This window comes from Rutilus rutilus (genome assembly GCF_951802725.1).
Source record: "Rutilus rutilus genome assembly, chromosome: 9".
Taxonomy (NCBI): domain Eukaryota; kingdom Metazoa; phylum Chordata; class Actinopteri; order Cypriniformes; family Leuciscidae; genus Rutilus; species Rutilus rutilus.
In genome coordinates this window covers 7,300,906-7,323,220 of record NC_140223.1, presented here as the reverse complement: position 1 = coordinate 7,323,220, position 22,315 = coordinate 7,300,906, and the positions used below count along the sequence as shown (strand labels likewise).

At 39.1% G+C, this 22,315-nt stretch overlaps 1 protein-coding gene across 1 annotated transcript; it reads left to right on the top strand.

The window, feature by feature from the left end:
- The first annotated feature begins 8,721 nt into the window (after positions 1–8,721).
- LOC311296636 (uncharacterized protein) lies at positions 8,722–21,020 on the top strand. The gene is made up of 3 exons (XM_084418501.1): positions 8,722–8,972; positions 11,578–11,806; positions 15,652–21,020. The coding sequence occupies exons 2-3, from the start codon at positions 11,722–11,724 to the stop codon at positions 16,827–16,829; spliced, it is 1,263 nt and encodes a 420-aa protein (XP_084274627.1). The 5' UTR covers positions 8,722–8,972; positions 11,578–11,721; the 3' UTR covers positions 16,830–21,020.
- Positions 21,021–22,315: the final 1,295 nt, after the last annotated feature.

Below are 22,315 nucleotides of genomic sequence, written 5' to 3'. Positions count from 1 at the left end.
AACACTCCAGCTTTTACCAATCCCTCAATTGTTGTTCTGATTCCTTCTATTGGTTCTAACTTCAGTGGGTATTGTTGTTTTCTTGGCAACTTCATTCCTGATTTTACTCTAATTCTAACAGGATTGGCTGACTTCACCAGGCCCACATCTGTATCATGCTTAGACCACAACTCTACCGTACTTTTGTTCCATCTCCAATTTCAGCTCCTCCATTTTTTTCTTCAATTCATTTTTCTTTTCTGTCTCTACTATTAATTTAGGGATCCTTAACATGTTAGTCGAGCATAAAATTTTAAGATGTGTCATATCTGGTGTTTGAAAAATGAAAGGGTTTTCAGTGGCTTCCCACTGTTTTTCTGTGGCTTTCAACATCATTGGGCCTATATCTTTCGCTTGACACCCTTCATTCAGGTAAAGAGTTACATGTGGGATTGAATCGTCTACTCTAAACCATGTTTTAGTAAAGTCAAATTTTTTCAGTTTGCAATGCTGTCCCTTCTGGTCCTACGATTATATCATTTGAATTCAAATATACTCTCTGTCCCCTCGTTTTTTCTAACCAGTCATTTTCTAATCTCGGGTTTCTAAGGGGGTCATATATCATTGTACAATGAAACTCAGATTATGGCACACTTTTTTTTTTAACTGTTCTGCTTGTTCTGATTAGTCTGTTGCCATGGTTGGTACATTTGGTCACGCAGCGGTTCATTTTGGGGCCATGGGTTAATAGGACAGTTCCTCTTGGTATGTCCAGGCTGGTTGCATCCCCAACACATGCCTTGAATGTCTTGTGTTCTTTGTTGATTGTTGTATTCTCTTCCTCTTCCTCTTCCTCGTCCTCATCCTCTTCCTCGTCCTCATCCTCTTCCTGGCATTGCTCCATTTCTGTTGTTTTGCTGTTCAGGTAGGTATATCACAATTGGTGCACTTGGCTGTTGCTGATTTCCTGTGGTGTTGGATGTGCTCTGACCCATAGGGGCTGGTGCCTGCGGCATGGCTTGTGCAGCTGGGTTCGGTATGTTTACCGCTGCCATAACTGCTGACTGATCTTCAACATCTTTTATGTTAGCTTGGATTTTCTTCTTTTTATTGACTAGGTCATCCAGCTGTAATTGGGTCAGCCTTCTTTGGAGCTCTCTTTCTTGATTCTTCATCTTCTGTTCACTCTTCCTGTATTGTTCTACTGCATGAGTCACATGGTCACAGAACTCTCTTGTCGTCTTTGAATTCAGTCCCACTACATCTTCCAGCTTGGCTTTTACAACAGTTGGCATGGCTTCCATTATGGCAGCCCTGAACAGCACTGTTATCACTGGATCTCGTTCAGGGTCTTTTTCCAGCTCTTGCTTCCATCTTCGTTATTGTCTCTGGACGTAGGTGGTTGGGTTTTCTTCTTCGCCCATTGGTTCCCCTTTTAATAACTTTGGATCCATCTGGGTGGGATAATGTCCTCTTAGGGCCTGCCACATCACTGTTCTGTAATGGTCAAGTGGTATGGCATCCATCCTTGTCGAGTCAACTGCTTGGTTGAGTCCTGAATCATCCAAGATTTTATTCGTTCTTGCACCTCCCACACACTTTGCCAACAAGGCTTTGATGTCTCCGATGGCTAGTATCTTGCCCATTGTCTCTTCTTCCAGTAGTCGAATCCATTTGCCCGCCCCTTCGTGTATGTCAGGGAGGCGTGCTATCAGTCCTTCCAGATCTTGTTCCGCCCACAGCACGTACTGTCCTTGGTGTCCTTTAATCAGGATGGGGCACTGTTTTTGTTCCTCTCTTAGTTGGTCTCTTCCGTCTTCATGCAGATATGCTCCACTCATTGACCTTCTTCTCAAATTGTCCCCTCTTATCCAGTGTGGTTTGCTTTGGGGGAGTTCTTCCAAGAGCAGGGTCCCTGACACGTTCTTGTATTCTTTGTTAAGGATGGCTGAGTGGGGTCTGTTTCTTGTGTAGTTCTGAAGTCTCTGATGTTCTCTTCGCATGTTTTCCTCCAAGGCTTTTCGCATGGATTCAGTATCTCTTTGGATTTGTTCTTTGGTGATGAGTATGTCTCTTTCTATTTCATCCTGTTCAGGCTCGGATTGCTGAGTGTCAGCTTCCATCTCCTTTTGCAGTCTCTCTTCAAGTTCTTGCAGGGCTTTGCTTGCATGATGATAAGGATTTGATAGGGTGGGGTCTGGGGGTACCCTGGTCAGATGTTTCATGCTTAGGTTGCTGTCTTGACTTCCCCCATAGTTCAGTGTGTCTTGCTTTGAAACTTCAAAGAAGTCTGTAGTTTTTCTTTCTCTGCGGCCAGGGCTCACTTTTCTGTCGTCATCCTCTCCTCCCTCCCTACTTGCTTCATCACTTGGCTCGTCTTCAAAATCCACTTTACCTTGAACTGTTAAAGTTGCATTCACTAGTGGCAGTTGTTTACCGGTTGAATCATAGGGGGGTACATAAGGGGGTGGGGTTGCCATTACATCACTTTTATTTTCTATCTTCTCCCTAATTCCCTTAATCAATTTTACCCCCATATCTCTAAAAAGATTCAACACTTCCTGCTCTTTCTCTCTCTTCTCAACTCTTTTTTTTTTTTTTGCTTCTATCTTGGGCTTTGTGATTCTTTATTAGTGCTCCCATTTCCCTGCACATAGCCAAATCAAATGTTCCCTCTGCTGCCCACTTACTGTTTAACTTTCTGGTCCTTTTTTCCCACTTCCGAGATAAGTTTTTAATAGCATCTCTACATATCGGATATTGTGATATAATCTGCTCTACAGGGGTCTCTTGTTGCTGTGACATCGAAGCCATTGCTGCAAGTCTCAATTATTTACTTCACTCAATGAATCAAATTATAATTTTGTGTTCTCAGTTTTCTTAAATTCTTTAAAAAAGTTTAAAAATTCTGGTATCTGTTTAGTTTTTTTTGAAGATACCTCAAATGGTTCGTATTTATACCTCAGACAATGGCTTCGGCATCACTTTTTCTAGCTGGTTGTGTATATTTAGTTTCCAAATGATGTCCTCCCCCAGGCACACCAGTTAGAAACTCCAGATAATGTTCTTTTCGAACCACCGTCCTCGTGCAGTTACTTCTCCTGCCCTATACAGATAAGTGGGAGATGGGGTTAACTTCACTTCATGGCCGTTCAACATGATGACTGAAATATTTAATTCCTCCTTGCTACAAGTGTCTGATTCAAATGGTTCAAATAAATCAATTAAAGTCTTTCTTCCTTTTTTATTTAAAATTCTTCTCCTATTTCCTGCCTGTTTCGGTGAATTTACACCCACAAATGAGTTATATCTCTTGGATCTTTTTCAAAAACAACCAACACTGTCAGTCTTTCTAATGTCCAACTATCTACAAAGACTGGCCTGATTTCCCTTCCCTGCTTGACTTCAAAGATTGTGTCACTCTCCCATTTCACTGACCTAATGTATGAATCCACCTTTATATATACATTTCTCAGAATGGTTGCCACTTTCAGTTCTCTAGGCAAATTCCTCCTTTCCTTCCTTTTCACATATGGAATCCATATTGGATCTATCTTTATTTCGATGGCTGTGAGCTGTGGGTTCAAAAGAACTGTTTTTAGAAGATTAAATTTGTTCAAATGTGGTCTCAGGGCTTCAAGAGTTATCTGGTTTTCTATCACATTACGCCAATCCACTAAGGGCCACTTTCGTTCAACCTGGTTCAAATTTGTTATTCCTGTCAGTTTTTTCAAAAGCTCATACTTCCCTTGGTCTGTTAACTCCTGTCTCTGTCCTTAATTATCTATAAACTCTTTTTCTAACCAGAAGTGATTCTTAATTCCTTTGGTTAGTTTTAATGCCTCTTGAAAATCATTTTCATCTTTTCTTTCTTTCTGCAACCTAGTCTCCTCGGCCTTATAATTATCTCCCACTCTGGTCCACATGTGTACTTTTCTTCAGGTGTCAAAAGGTTAGAAAAAACTCTATCTCTGTCACTGTTCTCCCTCCTTATTTCTTTATCTCAATATAAACGCTTTCAGTCTGTTCTAACGTAGGCCTACACTCATACAGCCGCGCACAGAGCCACTCACACACACGCAGAGTCGCTCAGACACACACACTCAGTCACACACACACAGAGCTGCTCTCACACGCAAAACTGCTCTCTCACCCACTCGAAGCCACACACACACGCAAAGCTGCTCTCACACGCAAAACTGCTCTCTCACCCACTCGAAGCCACACACACACAGACAGCCACTCTCACACTTATTTATTATTTTCCTACTTTGTCTCGTAACAAAGGAAAAGTCAAAGTCAATCAATCAAACTTTTGACAATATCGGCTGTGTTTTCTTATCCGGATCACAACGATTACAGTCCGGAAGATGGCCAAACAGCCGACAAAGCCAATTTCATGGAATATTTTTTGTTCTTTGATATCTTGATTTCTTTATTTTAATTTTAATTCTCCTGTCATCAATTTTTGTTTTATCATCCATTTAACTTTTAATAACACTGATTCAAAAATTATTTCTTGTAAGAGTTTTATTTTATGTGCCTTTGTCTGTCTCAGCCTAATTACTCCCTTTTTTTCTCTCTGAGCGGTGCCAAGGTCACTTGTATACCATTGTAACAATTTCAGGACAGTGGCTCAGCTGTAATTTCATGCAAAGCACAGAGCTCAGCCAAAAAACACTTTATCTCTGCGTCTCTGTCCCTTCCATGAATTTTTACTCAAATACAGCTGTATAATTTCTAACTTTTAATTTCTATCACTTTTGGATTTTTGGAAAAATACATTATAAGTAAACTGTATTTTATTATTATTATCACTTTTGCTAATTTTCTCCTGAAATGACCCTTCCCCTTATTTCTAAGACGAAAAATCACTTAGACAAACAAGACTACAGATTTTTCTCCTTCTATTTAAGATGAAAAATCACTTTAGACAAACAAGACTACAGATTTCTCTCCTTCTATTTAAGATGAAAAATCACTTACACAAACAAAAAACAGATCAGACTACAGATCTTTCTCCTTCTACTCAAGGTGAAAAATCACTTAAAAGACAATTCTACAGATTTCTCTCCTTCTATTTAAGATGAAAAATCACTTTAGACAAACAAGACTACAGATTTCTCTCCTTCTATTTAAGATGAAAAATCACTTTAACAAAAAACAGATCAGACTAACAGATTACGTGCTCATCATTTCAAACGCACTTTTCACGTAGGGCGTTGCACGACTAACATCAAACAGGACAAACGGATCACGTGCTCATCATTTCAAACGCACTTTTCACGTAGGGCGTTGCACGCACACACAACAAATAACAAATCACGTGCTTCTCACGTGCAACGCGTCTCCTGCGTTGGGGCCACGCGCTTCTCGCGTGGGTACACGCTTCCGTGTACTCAAATAACGTGCTTCTCACGTCATAACGCACCTTCTGCGTTTAGGGACAATACAAACAGATATTGCATGCACTTTTTCTCAAAACCTGGAACCTACCCTCCTTTTACCTCCTTATCTTTTATCACTTTTTAGGTTCTTTTTGGTGGAGTCTTTTGTTTAAGGCAGTCACCAACCGGGCGCTAGCTTACCAGGGGCAGCACAAAACAAATATAAGCAAAATTTGCTTACCTTATTTTTATGGCGCCTTTGTTTTGTGAGGCCTCTGCCAGCACGCCCACCGTGGTCACTCCTCGACCCCTTGTCCCTCCTGGCTCGGCTCGACAATTATGTTGTGGCAAATTCATAGTTCTTTTTGGTTCAGGTCTCAAAGGAGTTTCTCAGAGTCGAGGTTCCAGGTCAGAAGAATTAACTTTATTGACAAGCAACAAAGTGAGAAGCCGGCCGGCCGTCCGGACATCTAAGGTTACATTGGCCAGAGTTCATGTCTTATACTTTTTCTTATCGCTAGGTGCCCAATGGGCACCTTCAAATCTATCTCTTCCCCTCTGTCACGCCTGGTGACCTTGGCACAGTTAGACATGTCTTCTCTATTGGTCAAACCTCACACAATGGTGCTCTGTTTCATACTTTGTTTTGACACTTCATATTGCTGATGCATACTGGTTATTTTCCATTCTCTCATCCTTCTTCAGACCTATTTTTTCATGCTTGTCATCATTTTTTGTTTTGTTTCATTACATCATACTTAGACATGAATCAAAGGAAAATTCTCCAACATTTGCTCCTTTTACCTGAGTTCGTTTGTTGTCATGGCTCCCTCAAGGAACATTTAGCAAATTATTTGGATCTCGCCCATCAAACGACCTTCCCGGACGACTGCCTGTGCTTGTTTCTGCTCGCCGGTCTCAACCGCACCACACGGACGCAGTTGTCCAGGGAAGTGCCTCGAGGGAGCTTCGCCGCGTTTGTGGAGTGGGTGCTGGTTTGCTGCGGATCTGCATTCACTGTCGAGGACACCACCAGTGCCCCTCCCAACCCAGTGCCCAGCCCAGTACCACCCCGCTGCGAGGAACGACAGTTCGTACCCACCGCAGACAGGGAGAACACTTGGCCGTGATGTCGGAGCCCGTGCCAGAAGGAGCGATCGAGCCTGACATCATACCTGAGCCTGAGGAGACCCCGTCTGACCAGGTGTGTGAGGCGACCTACTCATCCATCGCCACCTCAGCCTCCTCTCAGTGGTGCAGCTACCCCTCGGACCCCCTGGGAGCCATCGCCGCCTGGCTCCTGCACCTACACTCCTTTCTCCCTCGACTCCAGCGGGGACCATCGGCCATTTGGCCTAGCTGGGCTACCTCTCTACGTCGGCTCCACCTGGGACCATCGGCCATATGGCCTCACCTGGCTCCCTCGGTACGTAGATTCTACCTGGCATCATCGGTCATTTGGCCTCGCTGGGCTCCCTTGGTACGTAGGTTCCACCTGGGTCAGAAATCGCCACACCTCCACTGCAGACTTGCGGGCCGTTCGCGACTCTCCGGCCCTCCACCCCTTCGGCTCCGGCAAGCTCCACCCTCCCTCAGGCTCTGCCTCCGCCCTCGGTCGCTCCAGCTCCAGCTCTGCTTTCCAAATCCCCACTTCCACCTCGGGTGGTCGTCGCTGCGGATCCGTTGTGGCCGCTTAGGTTTTCGGTCTCTCTCCACTCCATCGGCTGTCTGTCTGTGCGGTGGGCTTCACCTCCATCAACATCGTCGCCTCCAGCCGTCCCCAAGGTGACGTTACACTTCCTTACACCATGGCTCCTCCCTCCTGCGACACCGCCATGGAGTGTATTCCTGGCTGTGGCCTGGGTCTCCATCCACACACCCCTGTTCAATGCCATCCTCTGGCTATTTCTTTAGTTGGTCAGGTATTGTCTATGTTACGTGTGTGTATAGCTCTCTCTGGTTTTGATATATGCCTTTGGATTAAAGACTTGCGTTTCTCTTCATCAACTTGTTCATGTTGATCATCTACACATCGCTGTGACACAGACATCACCATAATGAACAAGGTGAAAACTGGGAACTTTTAGAAACAAATGAGCTTTACAGCAGTTCAGTTAAACATGATGGCTGTGTTATTTCTTTCAGAATTTGGACAAGAACTGAACAAAAACCTTATTTTACATGCAGTTAAAATTGTAATAATACATATTCCTGACAGAGAATATATTTTCACTTAAAGTAAATATTTAAGTAATTCGGTATAAATTCTGTAACATTTTGATTTTTCCAGATCTGGTCCTGTGGACATCCGAGAAATCCGTAATTTTAACCAGTGTTATGGAGCGTGTCATTGCGTCACCTGTCACTGACGTCATATCCGCTCTACCCTGGATTTCCAGTTTGACTTTCATAAAAACCATGGAAACAACATAGACGCTTTAATGTATTATGTGTTTAATTAGACAGGTGAGCCAAACTAATCATTGTTATATAGCTCAACGCGGTTAGTCTTATTGTTAAATTTGCTGGTTTTCTTTATTTACCGTGACTCAAAGACAACACTATTTTGTCAGGTGGCTAACATAGCATAATCAAAGAGAGCTTTCTTCATCATACATTCTAAAATGTATTGCATGTCATTTAAGCAAACGTCATTTAGTCATCCAGCTTTTATTAATATGATATTCTAATATCGATCTAACTTACTGCATTTGCTCCCACAGCTCTTGGTCCGGCCTGCTTCATACCATCATGACGATAATAAAACTTTAATACACTCCACTTCCTTTTAATATTCAACATATTTTAACCAGTCATCAAGCTTGTATACACTGGTCACAGACACAATGTACCTTTCATTTCCTCAAGCTTATTGCTTAAAACCTCCCACTGTCATCATGTTTGCATCCCATTTCATGTTCTCATTCCATCCTCATTTTCATTTTGACGTGACACCAAGCGGTGATATCTAAGTGGTCGAGTTGTTTACTTTTTAAGTAGTCTGTCCAATAACACCATCATTGTCTTCATTCAGGCAGATGAGAACGCACACGAAAACAAAAGGCAGGATTAATTGCACAAACTTATCATATCCAATATCATATCCAATCATAGCACAATGGAGGCATTTTCTCCTCTCACGTGACTTTTGACATGTACAGCAGAAAAAAACAATACTTTAACTGTAAAGGTAAATATATATATATATATATATAATCCATATATTATATATGTATAATTATTGTGTATTATTAATTATGATTTGATTAGTTTGATTAGTGTATTTGCTTCATAACTGTGCGGAGATTTACTGAATGCGGCCCCTTTAAGTAATATGACACCGCGCGCACTAAGCATGCGCAGAAGAGGATGCGCGAGAGCCCTCTATTTGTTTTATTTCGTCTCTCTTTTTTCTTTTTGTTGTTTCCTTTGACGTTATGTACTAGTCGATTACATTATGATCTCCTGTAAGTGTATGTTATTGTTATGTTAATATTCTTGTTGAAACTTTCACCAGTTGAAGCTGAAAGTGACGCTGTTAATGATCGTGAATGAACAACAAATGTGGAATATTTTATCTGGATGTCGTATATTTCCAGTCTGCAGGTCAGAGATGTTATATTTATAATGTAAGAATTGATGTTTGTGTTGCCTAAATGTACATTGTACGTAGTGTAACGTACAGAGAATTAAATATAGTCATTCATTTGATCAGCCTCTTTTCAGTCTGTATTGTGTATGATGTCTGTTGTTAGATTTGTGTTTAACTCGTATATTATTTTAAGAATTTAACCTGTGACTTGTTTCATCCTTATTAAATCTGGATTCCCATAAAAATGAACAACCTTCCCATAGAGCCGTTTAAAATGCTACTAATAATATCCATATCAGTGCTCTATATTTTCAAAATCAAACACATGCATGCATTTAATTTAAGAAATGTAGCCTAATTACTAAAGTTTTTTTTAGGATACACTCAGTAACCTTGAATTTGGCAGATCTGGGATCATCTGAACTTCAAAGTTGCACATATTCTCTCTGAGTGGAAAGAGTTTCACATACAGATCTCAATAATCATCTGCACCGTCACTCTGGAGAAAAGCCATTCAACTGTGATCAACTGTAAAAAGTTTTTTTTAATTTTATTATTATCACATCTAAAAGGTCACATGAAAACCTACTGACATGAAAAATCATGTGTGTTGTGAATGTTGGCTGATTTACTGCAGCCAAACAACTGAAACAGCACCAAAACATTCATTTAAAAAAAAATGTACACGTGCTCATATTGTGACAAAGGTTTCTATGCACTGAAATCACATGAGCGACTTCATACTGGAGAGATGCCAGACCTCCAAAAACTTATGGATTATCATATGTTTACTATAAATATCTTTAGAGAGAATATTTTTGTTGTATTTTACCCAAAATTGGGCGATATGAGCATTATGGAACGCTAAACTCTCAGGTGTAATTTGATACTCGACACTGGAGGGCGCCCTCGTGCAGAAACTCCACAAGTGAGACCCATATTAAACTTTTGACATTCCAGAAAATCCCTAATATGGACAAAGACATCCAGCTATTGCTTTAGCTAAATAAAAAATAAAAAATGCTGATAGAGATGTTCTGACTGAATAAATATGAAGAGAATTAACACACCATTGTGACAGTATTATTATTTATCTGTGTACTTCAAGCAATCTTGGTTATTTTGGTAGGGATAATAGTATATTTTTAATGCAATGCTAATCGACATCTAGCCTTTATCACTGTATAGCAGTGGTTCTCAACTCCAGTCCTCAGGACCCGCTGCTCTGCACATTTTGTATGTCTCTCTTATCTGACACACTCAGTTCAGTTCATGGAGTCTCTCCTAATGAGCTGATGATCTGGTTCAGGTGTGTTAAATAAGGGAGACATACAAAATGTGCAGAGCAGTGGGTCCCGAGGACTGGAGTTGAGAACCACTGCTGTATAGAATACTATAAAATAATATGATTTCTGTCTCATTCTGTGATAAGAAGCCACATCAGGTCACAGAAGGCAGTTATTTCAATCACTCGACTGGCGCTATAACGTAATATTGGAGTAAAATACGCTGTTATTCTCATAAATGTATTTTGAAGATGTGCTAAGCTAAAAACGGTTAGCATTTTAGTCTGTTCTAAATTAAATTGCATAGCATGGTCTTAAAAATGGTCTGGTGATGGAAATACATAAATAAAGAAGAAGGCTAAAATTTCAAATGTTATGGATGTTTATTTACTGAGTAATTCACTATTTTGTAGAGGGGTGTCAAATTTTTAGCCAAATTACAGGGGTGCCAAAATGACTTTAGCAAGATGGCAGCATCATTATTTTATTTTTACACAGACACTGGCAGGTCTAATGGTAAAATCTGTTGACTTTAGCAATCTTTGTTGGATTATATGGCAACAGTGACAGTACTTTTTGAAAAAGTACTTTTTGTGTTTTGTCATTTTGATCCCCCTCTACAAAATAGTGAATTACACAGTAAATATACACCCATCTCATTTAATATGTTGGCCTTCATCACTATTTATCTTTGCCTTTCTTTAGAAATAAATATTGACAAAATCAAAAATTTGAGCCAGGGAAGTTTCTGAAATTTGTTTTATTTGACCTTATAAGATTCACAAGTTTTAAATCACTAAGCAGCAAAATTTCAAACTTCTAAAGAGTAGAAAAAATCAGCACTCATTAAAATATGCAGCAATGAGTGCTGTGTGTGTGTGTGTGTGTGTGTGTGTGTGTGTGTGTGTGTGTGTGTGTGTGTGTGTCTGTGAATATAGCGACACTGACCAAGTTGTCAGCACGTTTGGCTAAGATTGACTCGGGTACACCAAGCCACCAATTTTGGAAGTATGGTGGAAAATTGCGTACGTAGCAGAATGTTTCTGGTCAGATGAACATGCCTCCCCAGTCTCTAAACCTCACCCCTATATTCGTGTACTATTCCCCCTTAAATGGTCCTCTCTCCCAATCCTGATGTTGTATAGTTGGGAGGAGGAGATAGAGAAAGTGAAAGTAAACAGAGGGGTGGAACAGAAAATATCTGTACTGCCACAGGCTACAAAAAAATGAGTCACCTAGAGCTGTCTTATATGCTAATGTTAAAGGCACCATATGTGTTTGCTGTTAAAGTAATCCAGTATCAATTCAGTAACTTGTCTTTTATTTTTTTCAGATCTGGTCCAGTGATCACAGTTCACACCTGCAGTGAAGCCCCTCCCTCAACAATTCACCAATAAATACTGGGAATATTCCCATCATCCTACAAGAGAAGGACAAACTCCAGGAGTAGCAGCTGAAATCTGTGTGACTGTTAAAGATGGAGTTTATTAAAGTGGAGATTGAAGACATGAGTGATCCAGAACCATCCAGAATAAAACATGAAGATACTGAGGAACAAATAGGTTGGTGTCCATTCTTGATTCTTCATTGTTGACTGCTTTAGTAACTGTGAAATAATAAGTAGTATATGGATGTAAAATGACAGAGAAATGCATCTAAATGATCATAACCAGTGGTGGACAAAGTACACAAATCAAGTACTTGACTAAAAGTACAGATACTCCATTAAAATATTACTCCAGTAAAAGTATAAAAGGGTTAGTTCACCCAAAGATGAAAATTCTGTCATTAATTACTCACCCTCATGTCGTTCCAAACCCGTACACGTCTTCAGAACACAAATGAAGTCACTCCATTGACAGCTACGCAACTACCACTTTGACGCTTCTTATATATTGATCAATATACATACAATAGTTGCAATTACTTTCCACTGCTGCAATTACTTTCCACTGCACTTTCACTCGGATAGCTTCTGTCCAAACTTTATTTGCACTACTTTAAATCCATTGTTATACTGCTCATTAGCCTAACTTATACATATATCTATTTGTTAAATTCTGTTTATAGTAATAGCCATCTGTATATTATGCTCACATTCTGTTTATAGTAACAGCCATCTGTATATATATTCATAGTACATATCTATCTGTAAAATTCTGTTTATAGTAACAGCCATCTGTATATATATTCATAGTACATATCTATCTGTAAAATTCTGTTTATAGTAACAGCCATCTGTATATTATATTCAGTACATATCTATCTGTAAACATTCTGTTTATAGTAATAGCCATCTGTATATTATGCTCACATTCTGTTTATAGTAACAGCCATCTGTATATTATATTCAGTACATATCTATCTGTAAACATTCTGTTTATAGTAATAGCCATCTGTATATTATTATATTCAGTACATATCTAGCTGTAAACTCTGTTCACAGTAATAGTTATCTGTATATTATATTCATAGGACAATCTATCTGTAAATTTTTGTTTATAATAGTATTCAACTCTATATTTATTCAGTACATATCCATGTTCTGCACTTATGAACCACTGTATATCCTGCACTTGCTGCTATTGCACTTCTGGTTAGACCTAAACTGCATTTCGTTGCCTTGTACCTGTACTTGTGTAATGACAATAAAGTTGAATCTAATCTAATCTATATTGATCTGCAAGTAAGAAAATTAACATTTTATTTTATTACCAAAACTTATCATACACTATCAAAACATTATATATATATATATATATATATATATATATATATATATATATATATATATTAAAATATCAATTTAGCTTACTGATAGATGGGAGGGGGAGGGGTATAGCATAGTATTTAAAAATAAGGAAAAATATAGCTGCAAGCAGCGATGCAGGGCTGGAAGCGTAATGCAGAGCCAGAAGAACAAAAACAGCAGAAATAGAATGTACATGATGAACAGAAAGGTTCAAATGTACATGTAGGATGAACTCAAAATGAACTGTAGTTCAGATGAGAATGAACACAGAATTAACCTACCCTAACTTATTTCTAATCCTGGAGGAAGAAAGATTAGTACAATACTTTCCCGGGCAAATAAAGGAATTGAAATGGCACAGACATGAAACATTACAGACATAAAAAACTATTTTTATAGGGTTGTTGCGCACAGGACTCAAACCCATAGTCTCTGGGTCAGGGACCTGTCACTCATCTCATTGTGCCACTTGGTAGACATGTGTTCACACAGATGCAGAACTTCCATAGTTCAATAGAGAACCAACTCAAAATGAAGATTAAGTATATGAATGCACCGCATGTTATATTTAAATAAATTCAGATTAGATCATTCTCAGAAAGACTCAATGTCTGGAACAGAAGTAACTTTTACAAATAATCAGTTAGCATGCTAAGCTAACCTAACACAAGACAAGACATCAGTTGTCATGGCCTGTAGGTGGCGCTGTTCCCAAATTTGGCATGGACTTGTGTTGTAAAAAAGTACTGACTTCGGTACCAAGTCGGTACTGAAATTAAAAAAATGTGACGCTTTGAGCGGTGCTGAGCGGAATCGTAAACACCTCTGATTGCCCATTGTGCTCACGCGCTCATCAAATATGTAGGTGATTGGCTACAATGATCAGCGCTTCAAAAACATGTTGTAAATATACATCAATGACGCTCTTCACCGAACGCTTACACAAATACACCGGTCTGCTGATAGACGCCCCTGCTTGTGCACTCCCGCTTTCAAAAAACTTTCAAACACTTCCGTGTGTTCACAAATGCTCCCGTGTATTGATCATTAAAGCCAATCACAGACATATTCGATGAGCGCGTGAACACAGTGGCCAATTAGAGGTGTTTACGATTCCGCTCAACAGAGCTCAAAGGGTCACATTTTTTAAATTTCAGTACCGGCTTGGTACCGAAATTGGTACTTTTGACAACACTTGCATGGACTCTCAGATTATGGTTCCGATGAAGCGCACCAATTTTCGTTTTGGTTGATCAAAGTTTGGCCGTGATAGGCAAATTTTTAACTATGTTTTCAAAATTTATACGCTTTTTTGAAAAAAACCTTAACCCTCGCGAACACTAGGTGGCAAGGTGTTCAACTTCTCAGGTCCCTTCAGGACAAAAAAATAAACAAATCTGATCTCATGTCATGACCTGTTGTTGGCACTGTTCCCAAATTTGACATGGACCCTCATATCATGGTTCCGATAGAGCGTACCGATTTTCGTTTCGATTGATCAAAGTTTGGCCGAGATCCTGCCCATTTTGTCTTAAGACTCTACCCATTTTGGGTCAAGCTCGTTTCATTTCTATGCGTCTCAGTCCAAAGATCATCTGATCAGATTTTGTATAAAATTTGACACATTTTGAAGGAGGAGTAGCGAATAAACGGTATACTGTACTTATCAAAATGGGCAGAGTCTTAAGATGTTGAATGTGATCAGCATGAAGAGCGGATTCAGGTGAACTAAATAAAAAATGTCTAGAACAAAGGATTCTGAATTATAACTTTTAGAAAAGTGAATTTTTGAACTTGTGGTGGCGCTATAGAGTTGGTCCTAGAGACTCCAAAATTGGTCACTAATAATAACCATCTTTACAATTGTGCAAATTCGATCATTTTCTCATGTTAGGCTGCCATAGAGGAAGAAGAAAAAGTAGTTGAAAAAAATAATAACAGTGCGAAAAACTAATGGATAAAATAGGGACAACAGCCCCTTCGGGTTAACAAAGAATATACAGCTCATTAATATAAAAATAACAGCAAAATAATATAACAGCTCACCCCTTTTACAGCAGATTTTGTTCACAAACATCTGACAGTCGTGAATATGATTTTCATTTATAATAATCCTAAAATTCGGAATTTGTAGCTTAATTTTCGCCCCATCGGTCGTGCTTGTACTCAAGTCTATCACTCAAGTGTATCTCTCGGTTCTTGGCTAATATTCAGTCAGACTTGTGAATTCAGTTAACTGGAGACTCGAGTTGTTGACTCGAGAACAGCTGCGATCAGATCAGTCTAATTCGCAAATGAATAGTACGGTGTGATTTGCGAACTGATTCAAAGTAACGAGGAACGAGATGTTTTTTTAGGAATTGTAGTGGAGTAAAAAGTATGATATTATGCTTAAGAATGTAGTAAAATAAAAGTTTCTTAAAATAAAAATACTCCAGTAAAGTACAAATACTTGACAAATGTACTTAAGTACTGTTGCTGTCCACCACTGGTCATAACCCAGTTTTAATCGTATTAACAAGTGATTCACAAAACTGATCTTTGCACATCAAAGATGCTTTATACTGACAGGTATCTTCTTTTCTGCTAAGTGATTTTGATTTTAACATTTAACCTCATTGAACTGATTCTAACTGATTAATACGTTTATTTTAGACAAGATGAAAGTGAAGGAGCAAAGACCGAAACTAAATGATGTAAAGAAACACTGCAACTTCAAAATTCAAGGAAGAGAAGCCAAAAAGCTGCACTCCTGCTCTCAGTGTGGAAAGAGTTTCCAAAAAAAAGCAAAGCTTAACAGACACATGAGAATTCATACGGGAGAGAAACCATATACATGCCCTCAGTGTGGAAAGAGTTTCACACAAAAAGGAGACCTTAACAAACACATAAGAGTTCACACTGGAGAGAAACCGTATACATGCACTCAGTGTGGAAGGAGTTTTTCTCAAGCATCAGGTCTCAGCGTTCATCGGCTCCGTCACTCTGGAGAAAAACCATTTAACTGTGATCAGTGTGGTAAAGATTTTATTTCATCATCAAATCTAAAACAACACCTGAAAGTTCATTCAGATGAGAGGCCTTATGTGTGTTCTGTCTGTGGAAAGAGTTTTTCACGACTGGACTGTTTTAAACAGCACCAGAAAATGCATGATGAAGTGCGAGATCATGTGTGTTGTGACTGTGGGAAGAGCTTTACTACAACTGGTCATCTGAAGGAGCACCAAAGAATTCATACAGGAGAAAGACCGTACCACTGTACTCAATGTGGAAAGAGTTTCACAAATAAAGGAGACCTTAACAAACATACAAGAATTCACACTGGAGAGAAACCGTATACATGCACTCAGTGTGGAAAGAGTTTTTCTCGAGCATCAACTCTCAATAATCATCTGCACATTCACTCTGGAGAAAAACCATTCATCTGTGATCAGTGTGGTAAAGATTTTAATTCGTCATCAAGTCTAAACCAACACCAGAAAGTTCATTCAGATGAGAAGCCTTATGTGTGTTCTCTCTGTGGCAAGAGTTTTTTAAGGCTGGGAAGTTTTAAACATCACCAGAAAACACATGATGAAGTGAGAGATCATGTGTGTTGTGACTGTGGGAAGAGCTTTACTAGAGATGATCATCTGACACAGCACCAAAGAACTCATACTGGAGAAAGACCTTACAAGTGCTCATATTGTGACAAGAGTTTCACTCATTCTGGAAACCTGAAATCACACGAGCGACTTCATACTGGAGAGAAGCCGTATCACTGTACTCAGTGTGAGAAGAGTTTCAAACATTTATCAAGCCTTCGCAATCATAATAAAAATGTTTGCAAGTGAGCAACAATCGTCTTCATGTGAAATACTTCACAAGTAAACTGTGTGAGATAAAAATGTATCTTGATAAATTTTGTGAATTTAGTGAAAAACCTGGAAATCTAGAAAGACTTGAGATTTGAAGCTTCACTAGTGTAAAGATGTTCACAAGTCTTTTATCTGGAGTCCGAATCAAGCCTGAAGTCTTTATCACTACAGTGCGAGTCAAGTCTGAAGTCTTTATCACTGGAGTACGAGTCAAGTCTGAAGTCTTTATCACTACAGTGCGAGTCAAGTCTGAAGTCTTTATCACTGGAGTGCGAGTCAAGTCTGAAGTCTTTATCACTGGAGTACGAGTCAAGTCTGAAGTCTTTATCACTACAGTGCGAGTCAAGTCTGAAGTCTTTATCACTACAGTGCGAGTCAAGTCTGAAGTCTTTATCACTGGAGTGCGAGTCAAGTCTGAAGTCTTTATCACTACAGTGCGAGTCAAGTCTGAAGTCTTTATCACTGGAGTACGAGTCAAGTCTGAAGTCTTTATCACTACAGTGCGAGTCAAGTCTGAAGTCTTTATCACTGGAGTACGAGTCAAGTCTGAAGTCTTTATCACTACAGTGCGAGTCAAGTCTGAAGTCTTTATCACTGGAGTGCGAGTCAAGTCTGAAGTCTTTATCACTACAGTGCGAGTCAAGTCTGAAGTCTTTATCACTACAGTCCGAGTCAAGTCTGAAGTCTTTATCACTGGAGTCCGAGTCAAGTCTGAAGTCTTTATCACTGGAGTCTGAGTCAAGTCTGAAGTCTTTATCACTACAGTGCGAGTCAAGTCTGAAGTCTTTATCATTGGAGTCTGAGTCAAGTCTGAAGTCTTTATCACTGGAGTACGAGTCAAGTCTGAAGTCTTTATCATTGGAGTCTGAGTCAAGTCTGAAGTCTTTATCACTGGAGTCCGAGTCAAGTCTGAAGTCTTTATCACTGGAGTACGAGTCAAGTCTGAAGTCTTTATCATTGGAGTCTGAGTCAAGTCTGAAGTCTTTATCACTATAGTGCGAGTCAAGTCTGAAGTCTTTATCACTGGAGTCCGAGTCAAGTCTGAAGTCTTTATCACTGGAGTACGAGTCAAGTCTGAAGTCTTTATCATTGGAGTCCGAGTCAAGTCTGAAGTCTTTATCACTGGAGTCTGAGTCAAGTCTGAAGTCTTTATCACTATAGTGCGAGTCAAGTCTGAAGTCTTTATCACTGGAGTCCGAGTCAAGTCTGAAGTCTTTATCACTGGAGTACGAGTCAAGTCTGAAGTCTTTATCATTGGAGTCTGAGTCAAGTCTGAAGTCTTTATCACTATAGTGCGAGTCAAGTCTGAAGTCTTTATCACTACAGTCCGAGTCAAGTCTGAAGTCTTTATCACTGGAGTCCGAGTCAAGTCTGAAGTCTTTATCACTGGAGTCTGAGTCAAGTCTGAAGTCTTTATCACTACAGTGCGAGTCAAGTCTGAAGTCTTTATCATTGGAGTCTGAGTCAAGTCTGAAGTCTTTATCACTGGAGTACGAGTCAAGTCTGAAGTCTTTATCATTGGAGTCTGAGTCAAGTCTGAAGTCTTTATCACTGGAGTCCGAGTCAAGTCTGAAGTCTTTATCACTGGAGTACGAGTCAAGTCTGAAGTCTTTATCATTGGAGTCTGAGTCAAGTCTGAAGTCTTTATCACTATAGTGCGAGTCAAGTCTGAAGTCTTTATCACTATAGTGCGAGTCAAGTCTGAAGTCTTTATCACTGGAGTCCTTTGTTCTTTCTCTTGTCCTTTGTTCTTGTTTGAGTCGAGTCTCGAATCATTTAATGCCTTAAAAAAAGAAAAGAAAAAAGAATTCTCATAATTTTAGTGTATGTTCAATAATTCTATGAATTAATAATCAGTATATGGATAATAAATAGGGGTGTGTCGAGATCTCGCGCCACGAGATCTCGTGAGTCTAAAATGTGACGAGATTTCGCGTTACGTGAAAAGCTGTCTCGCAATATCGAGCGTGAGGGTTAAATTAGCATAGAATATGCCACCGCTAGGAGGATTCGTTGCGCAACAGAGCCTAAAGGGGATTGCACACCGGACGCAAAGTGCAGTGCCGCGTCGTGCAGTGCCAAGTCTTTAAAATTCGAAACAAATATTTTCTATGAGTGTACACAGACTGGCGACGCCATTCAGAGTCTGTCTGCGGTGCCCAGCTACGGCTCAGGACCTTGTTCAAAATCCTGCTGCGCCACAGAGCACCATTTAGATAGTTTTATATTTAATTTACATTATATTTGTCTCAAATCGTCGTTAATGTATACTGACTTCACCCTGTGCTGAAAAATACATTTAGTTTTACATTCATTAACAGAAATCGGCTGCGTGGATGAAAATTGCTGATGTTATTGGATTTTCAGGTGAGATTCTCAATTCAATCAGTTAAAGGTGCACTGTGTAATTTTTAGCGGTATCTTGTGGTGAGGTTGTGAATTGCAACCAACAGAAGTTACAGTGGCCGACATGAAAAGATATCGTCGTCTGAGACAGCAGAGAATAGCCAGTTAAGCAATGAGGTTTCTTTACAAAGATAAATTAAGAAATTAGGTTTACTTAATTATTCAGTAAAACGATATGTTATTGCAAATGTTATTCTTACTTGTTCATCTATAGCCCCTTTCACACAGTGTGTTGATCCCGGGAAATTGCCGTAAAATTGCTAGAGTGCCTTCTGTGTGAACGCAAACAAAAAACCTCCCGGGATTGATGACGGGATCGATGCCGGGATGGGGACCTAGTAACATTGCTGGGTTCAGTCCCGGAACGCGCCCTGTGTGAACAAAAGCCGTTTGTCCGTTTAGGGCTACTGTAGAAACATTTCGCCGCATTTCAATTTCAGGGGACCCGGGGTGTATGTAGATAGATATGGCTCGCTCTAAGGTAATAAAAACATAACGGTTCATTAAGTAAGGTCTTTATACACCAATGAAAACTGAAAAAAAATGAAAGTTATTTATATGATATTGCATTTCTGTCAAGAGATCCTCCTAAATTACACAATGCACTTTTAACGTACGACCTGAGGTTAAGTGTTCAGACTGCAGACTCGGCACCGATTGTATTTATTTGTACAGTACAATCATAACATAGTACAGACATTATCTTAATTCCATAATGTCCTTAAACATAATAATATTGCTGGCCATAAACTGAGAAAGTGCGCGTCTGGTGTGCGATACCTCGAGTTGTCCTAGACACGACGCGACACATCGCTTCTCGTCTGGCTTGCGACCCCCTTCAGCGTCTGATAAATGTCTTATCTTGTGGAATGCGCGCTCAGCACTGCAGCACTATTCATGGAGAACGCGCGATCTTGAATTGGAAAGTGAAAGTAAAACACAAGCTCCCTGATGCATGCAAATTAGTCTGCATACAATAGCCTGTCTCCCAATATCAAACTTATCTCTGGACTGTTTAGTTGTGGCTCTGGTCTCTGTTTTGGTCTCCGTTTGCACTTATTAATAAGGATATTGAGAAAGTACTTTGATTATGGTTGCACTTGCACTTATTAATAAGACTAAGAAAAAAATGTCATTTATTTTTGGTATGTATACTGTTTTTATTTCTATGTTCAATTTGTGGAAAGGAGTTCAATTTCGAGGTCACACATAGCCTCAATCAGAGGTTCTGGAAGCTCATAATTCATGTACAGTAAGGTCCAAAGAGACTCATGTTAAATCATACAGCAGAAAAGCCAGAGTTTGTGGCAAAACATTTTACAGTGCTTGTATATTGTTGTCTTTCAATGCATTTGATAGGTCATACACATGAAGTAGAACTGAAATGACATTCATCACAAGATTATTAGTTAAAACCTTTCAAATTGCACCTGCAGACTTTTTTTCCAGTCACAAATTTTCTCATTCAGGATTTCTATACAATGTTGTGCAAAAATCTTGTCTCGTCTCGTTCTCGTGAACCCAATCTCGTGTCTCGTCTCGTCTCATGAGATACGCGTCTCGTCACACCCCTAATAATAAGTGATAGAGAAATGCATGTAAATTATCATAACCTTATCATAAGAGGTTCAGACAAAAAGGGGACCTTATATACACATAACTATACCCAAGACCAAAATATGCATATATTTTCTTTTCTGACTAGACCACCTGTAATATCATTATTATTGTTTTACTTTATGTATGTAATGCCATTTTTATCATTTTTTTCACTACTTCATTGCATGAATTCAACAGTATATACAGTAGCTGAAATAAAAGGCTGAATCACTAAACTTGTTATTTTATGGCCTTGTCTGAGCTCATTATAAAGTCATATGACACAGCTTCTAACCCTGTTTCTTTGGGAAGTAAAACATTTAAATGATCTTAAATGATTCAAAATGCTATATAGATGTTTTACAAGATATAGCTTGTGTTCTGCAAATTAACTGTGTCTTTTGGTGCCATCATCTTAAAGAGGCATAAAATCACTTTCACAGACCCTTACCTGGACTGTTCCAGGCTGGTGGAATGACATTTTCATCTTTTTCATCGGTACTTGACCCATTAATTCTAACACTTACTAATCTATATCTATTTAATAAAAAAAAAAAAATCCTTGCTACGTGTACTGTGCTAGACTGACTGGGACTAGTCAGCAATTGCATTTTGTTGCCCTATTGTTGGTTTGATTGCTCTCCTCATTTGTAAGTCGCTATGGATAAAAGCGTCCGCTAAATTATTAAATGTTAAAACGTTTCATAGATCCTTGTGCTGAATTCTGTTTCCAAAAACATATTTATGGTAGTATATAAACCAGGATAGTAGACTAGTAGCCTATAATGTAAATGACTCATGTGAATATGGTGGTTTAATGCATCATTTTATTAGATCAACCAAATGCTGTATATGGACAAAGAGATTCCGAGAACTTCAAGAGCTGGGATCAGCTCTCTAGCATTACAGCTAAATGTAGGAAACATAGTTTTCCTGACAAAGTGGAAAGTGAAAACAACAAAGGAAAACAAACATCCACATAATCACAATTTCACACGGAAAAGATGTGGTGATGTTAAAAATGAAACCGCGGTAAAACAATATGTTTCAGAAAAACTTGATTGTCTCAATTAATGACATTGTGTCAGAACACAATATGAAGATACATTTTGAAAAAAAGTTATCAAATTTAAAACAAGATTATGGTTTGAAAAAGTGTAATACAAAACGTACAATATTTGATTTTGGGAAATAGTTGGAAAACTAGAAAACTACATAGGCCTATGTAGTGTTTTCACCTATGGACAGCGGCAGACCATCTGACCTGTACTTCCATTCACACACTCTGTTGGTGAGTTGACCTGAACTGTTGACCTTCCTTAATGGTGTCAATGTGTGAGGAACTGTTTGGAGTAGGGTAATCCCTGTTTCTTAAAAATATTGTAGCAAACATATTTGTCAACATTATTCTTTTGTTTTATCAAAAACATTTTTTTTTTTTACTTTATATTTACTAG

What these genes read in the sequence shown, in the direction of transcription:
- LOC311296636 (XM_084418501.1), top strand. Translation starts at nt 11,722, where the DNA reads ATGGAGTTTATTAAAGTGGAGATTGAAGACATGAGTGATCCAGAACCA. An exon ending in AGATACTGAGGAACAAATAG is followed by an intron (nt 11,807 to 15,651) that starts GTTGGTGTCCAT and finishes CGTTTATTTTAG; the next exon opens with ACAAGATGAAAGTGAAGGAG.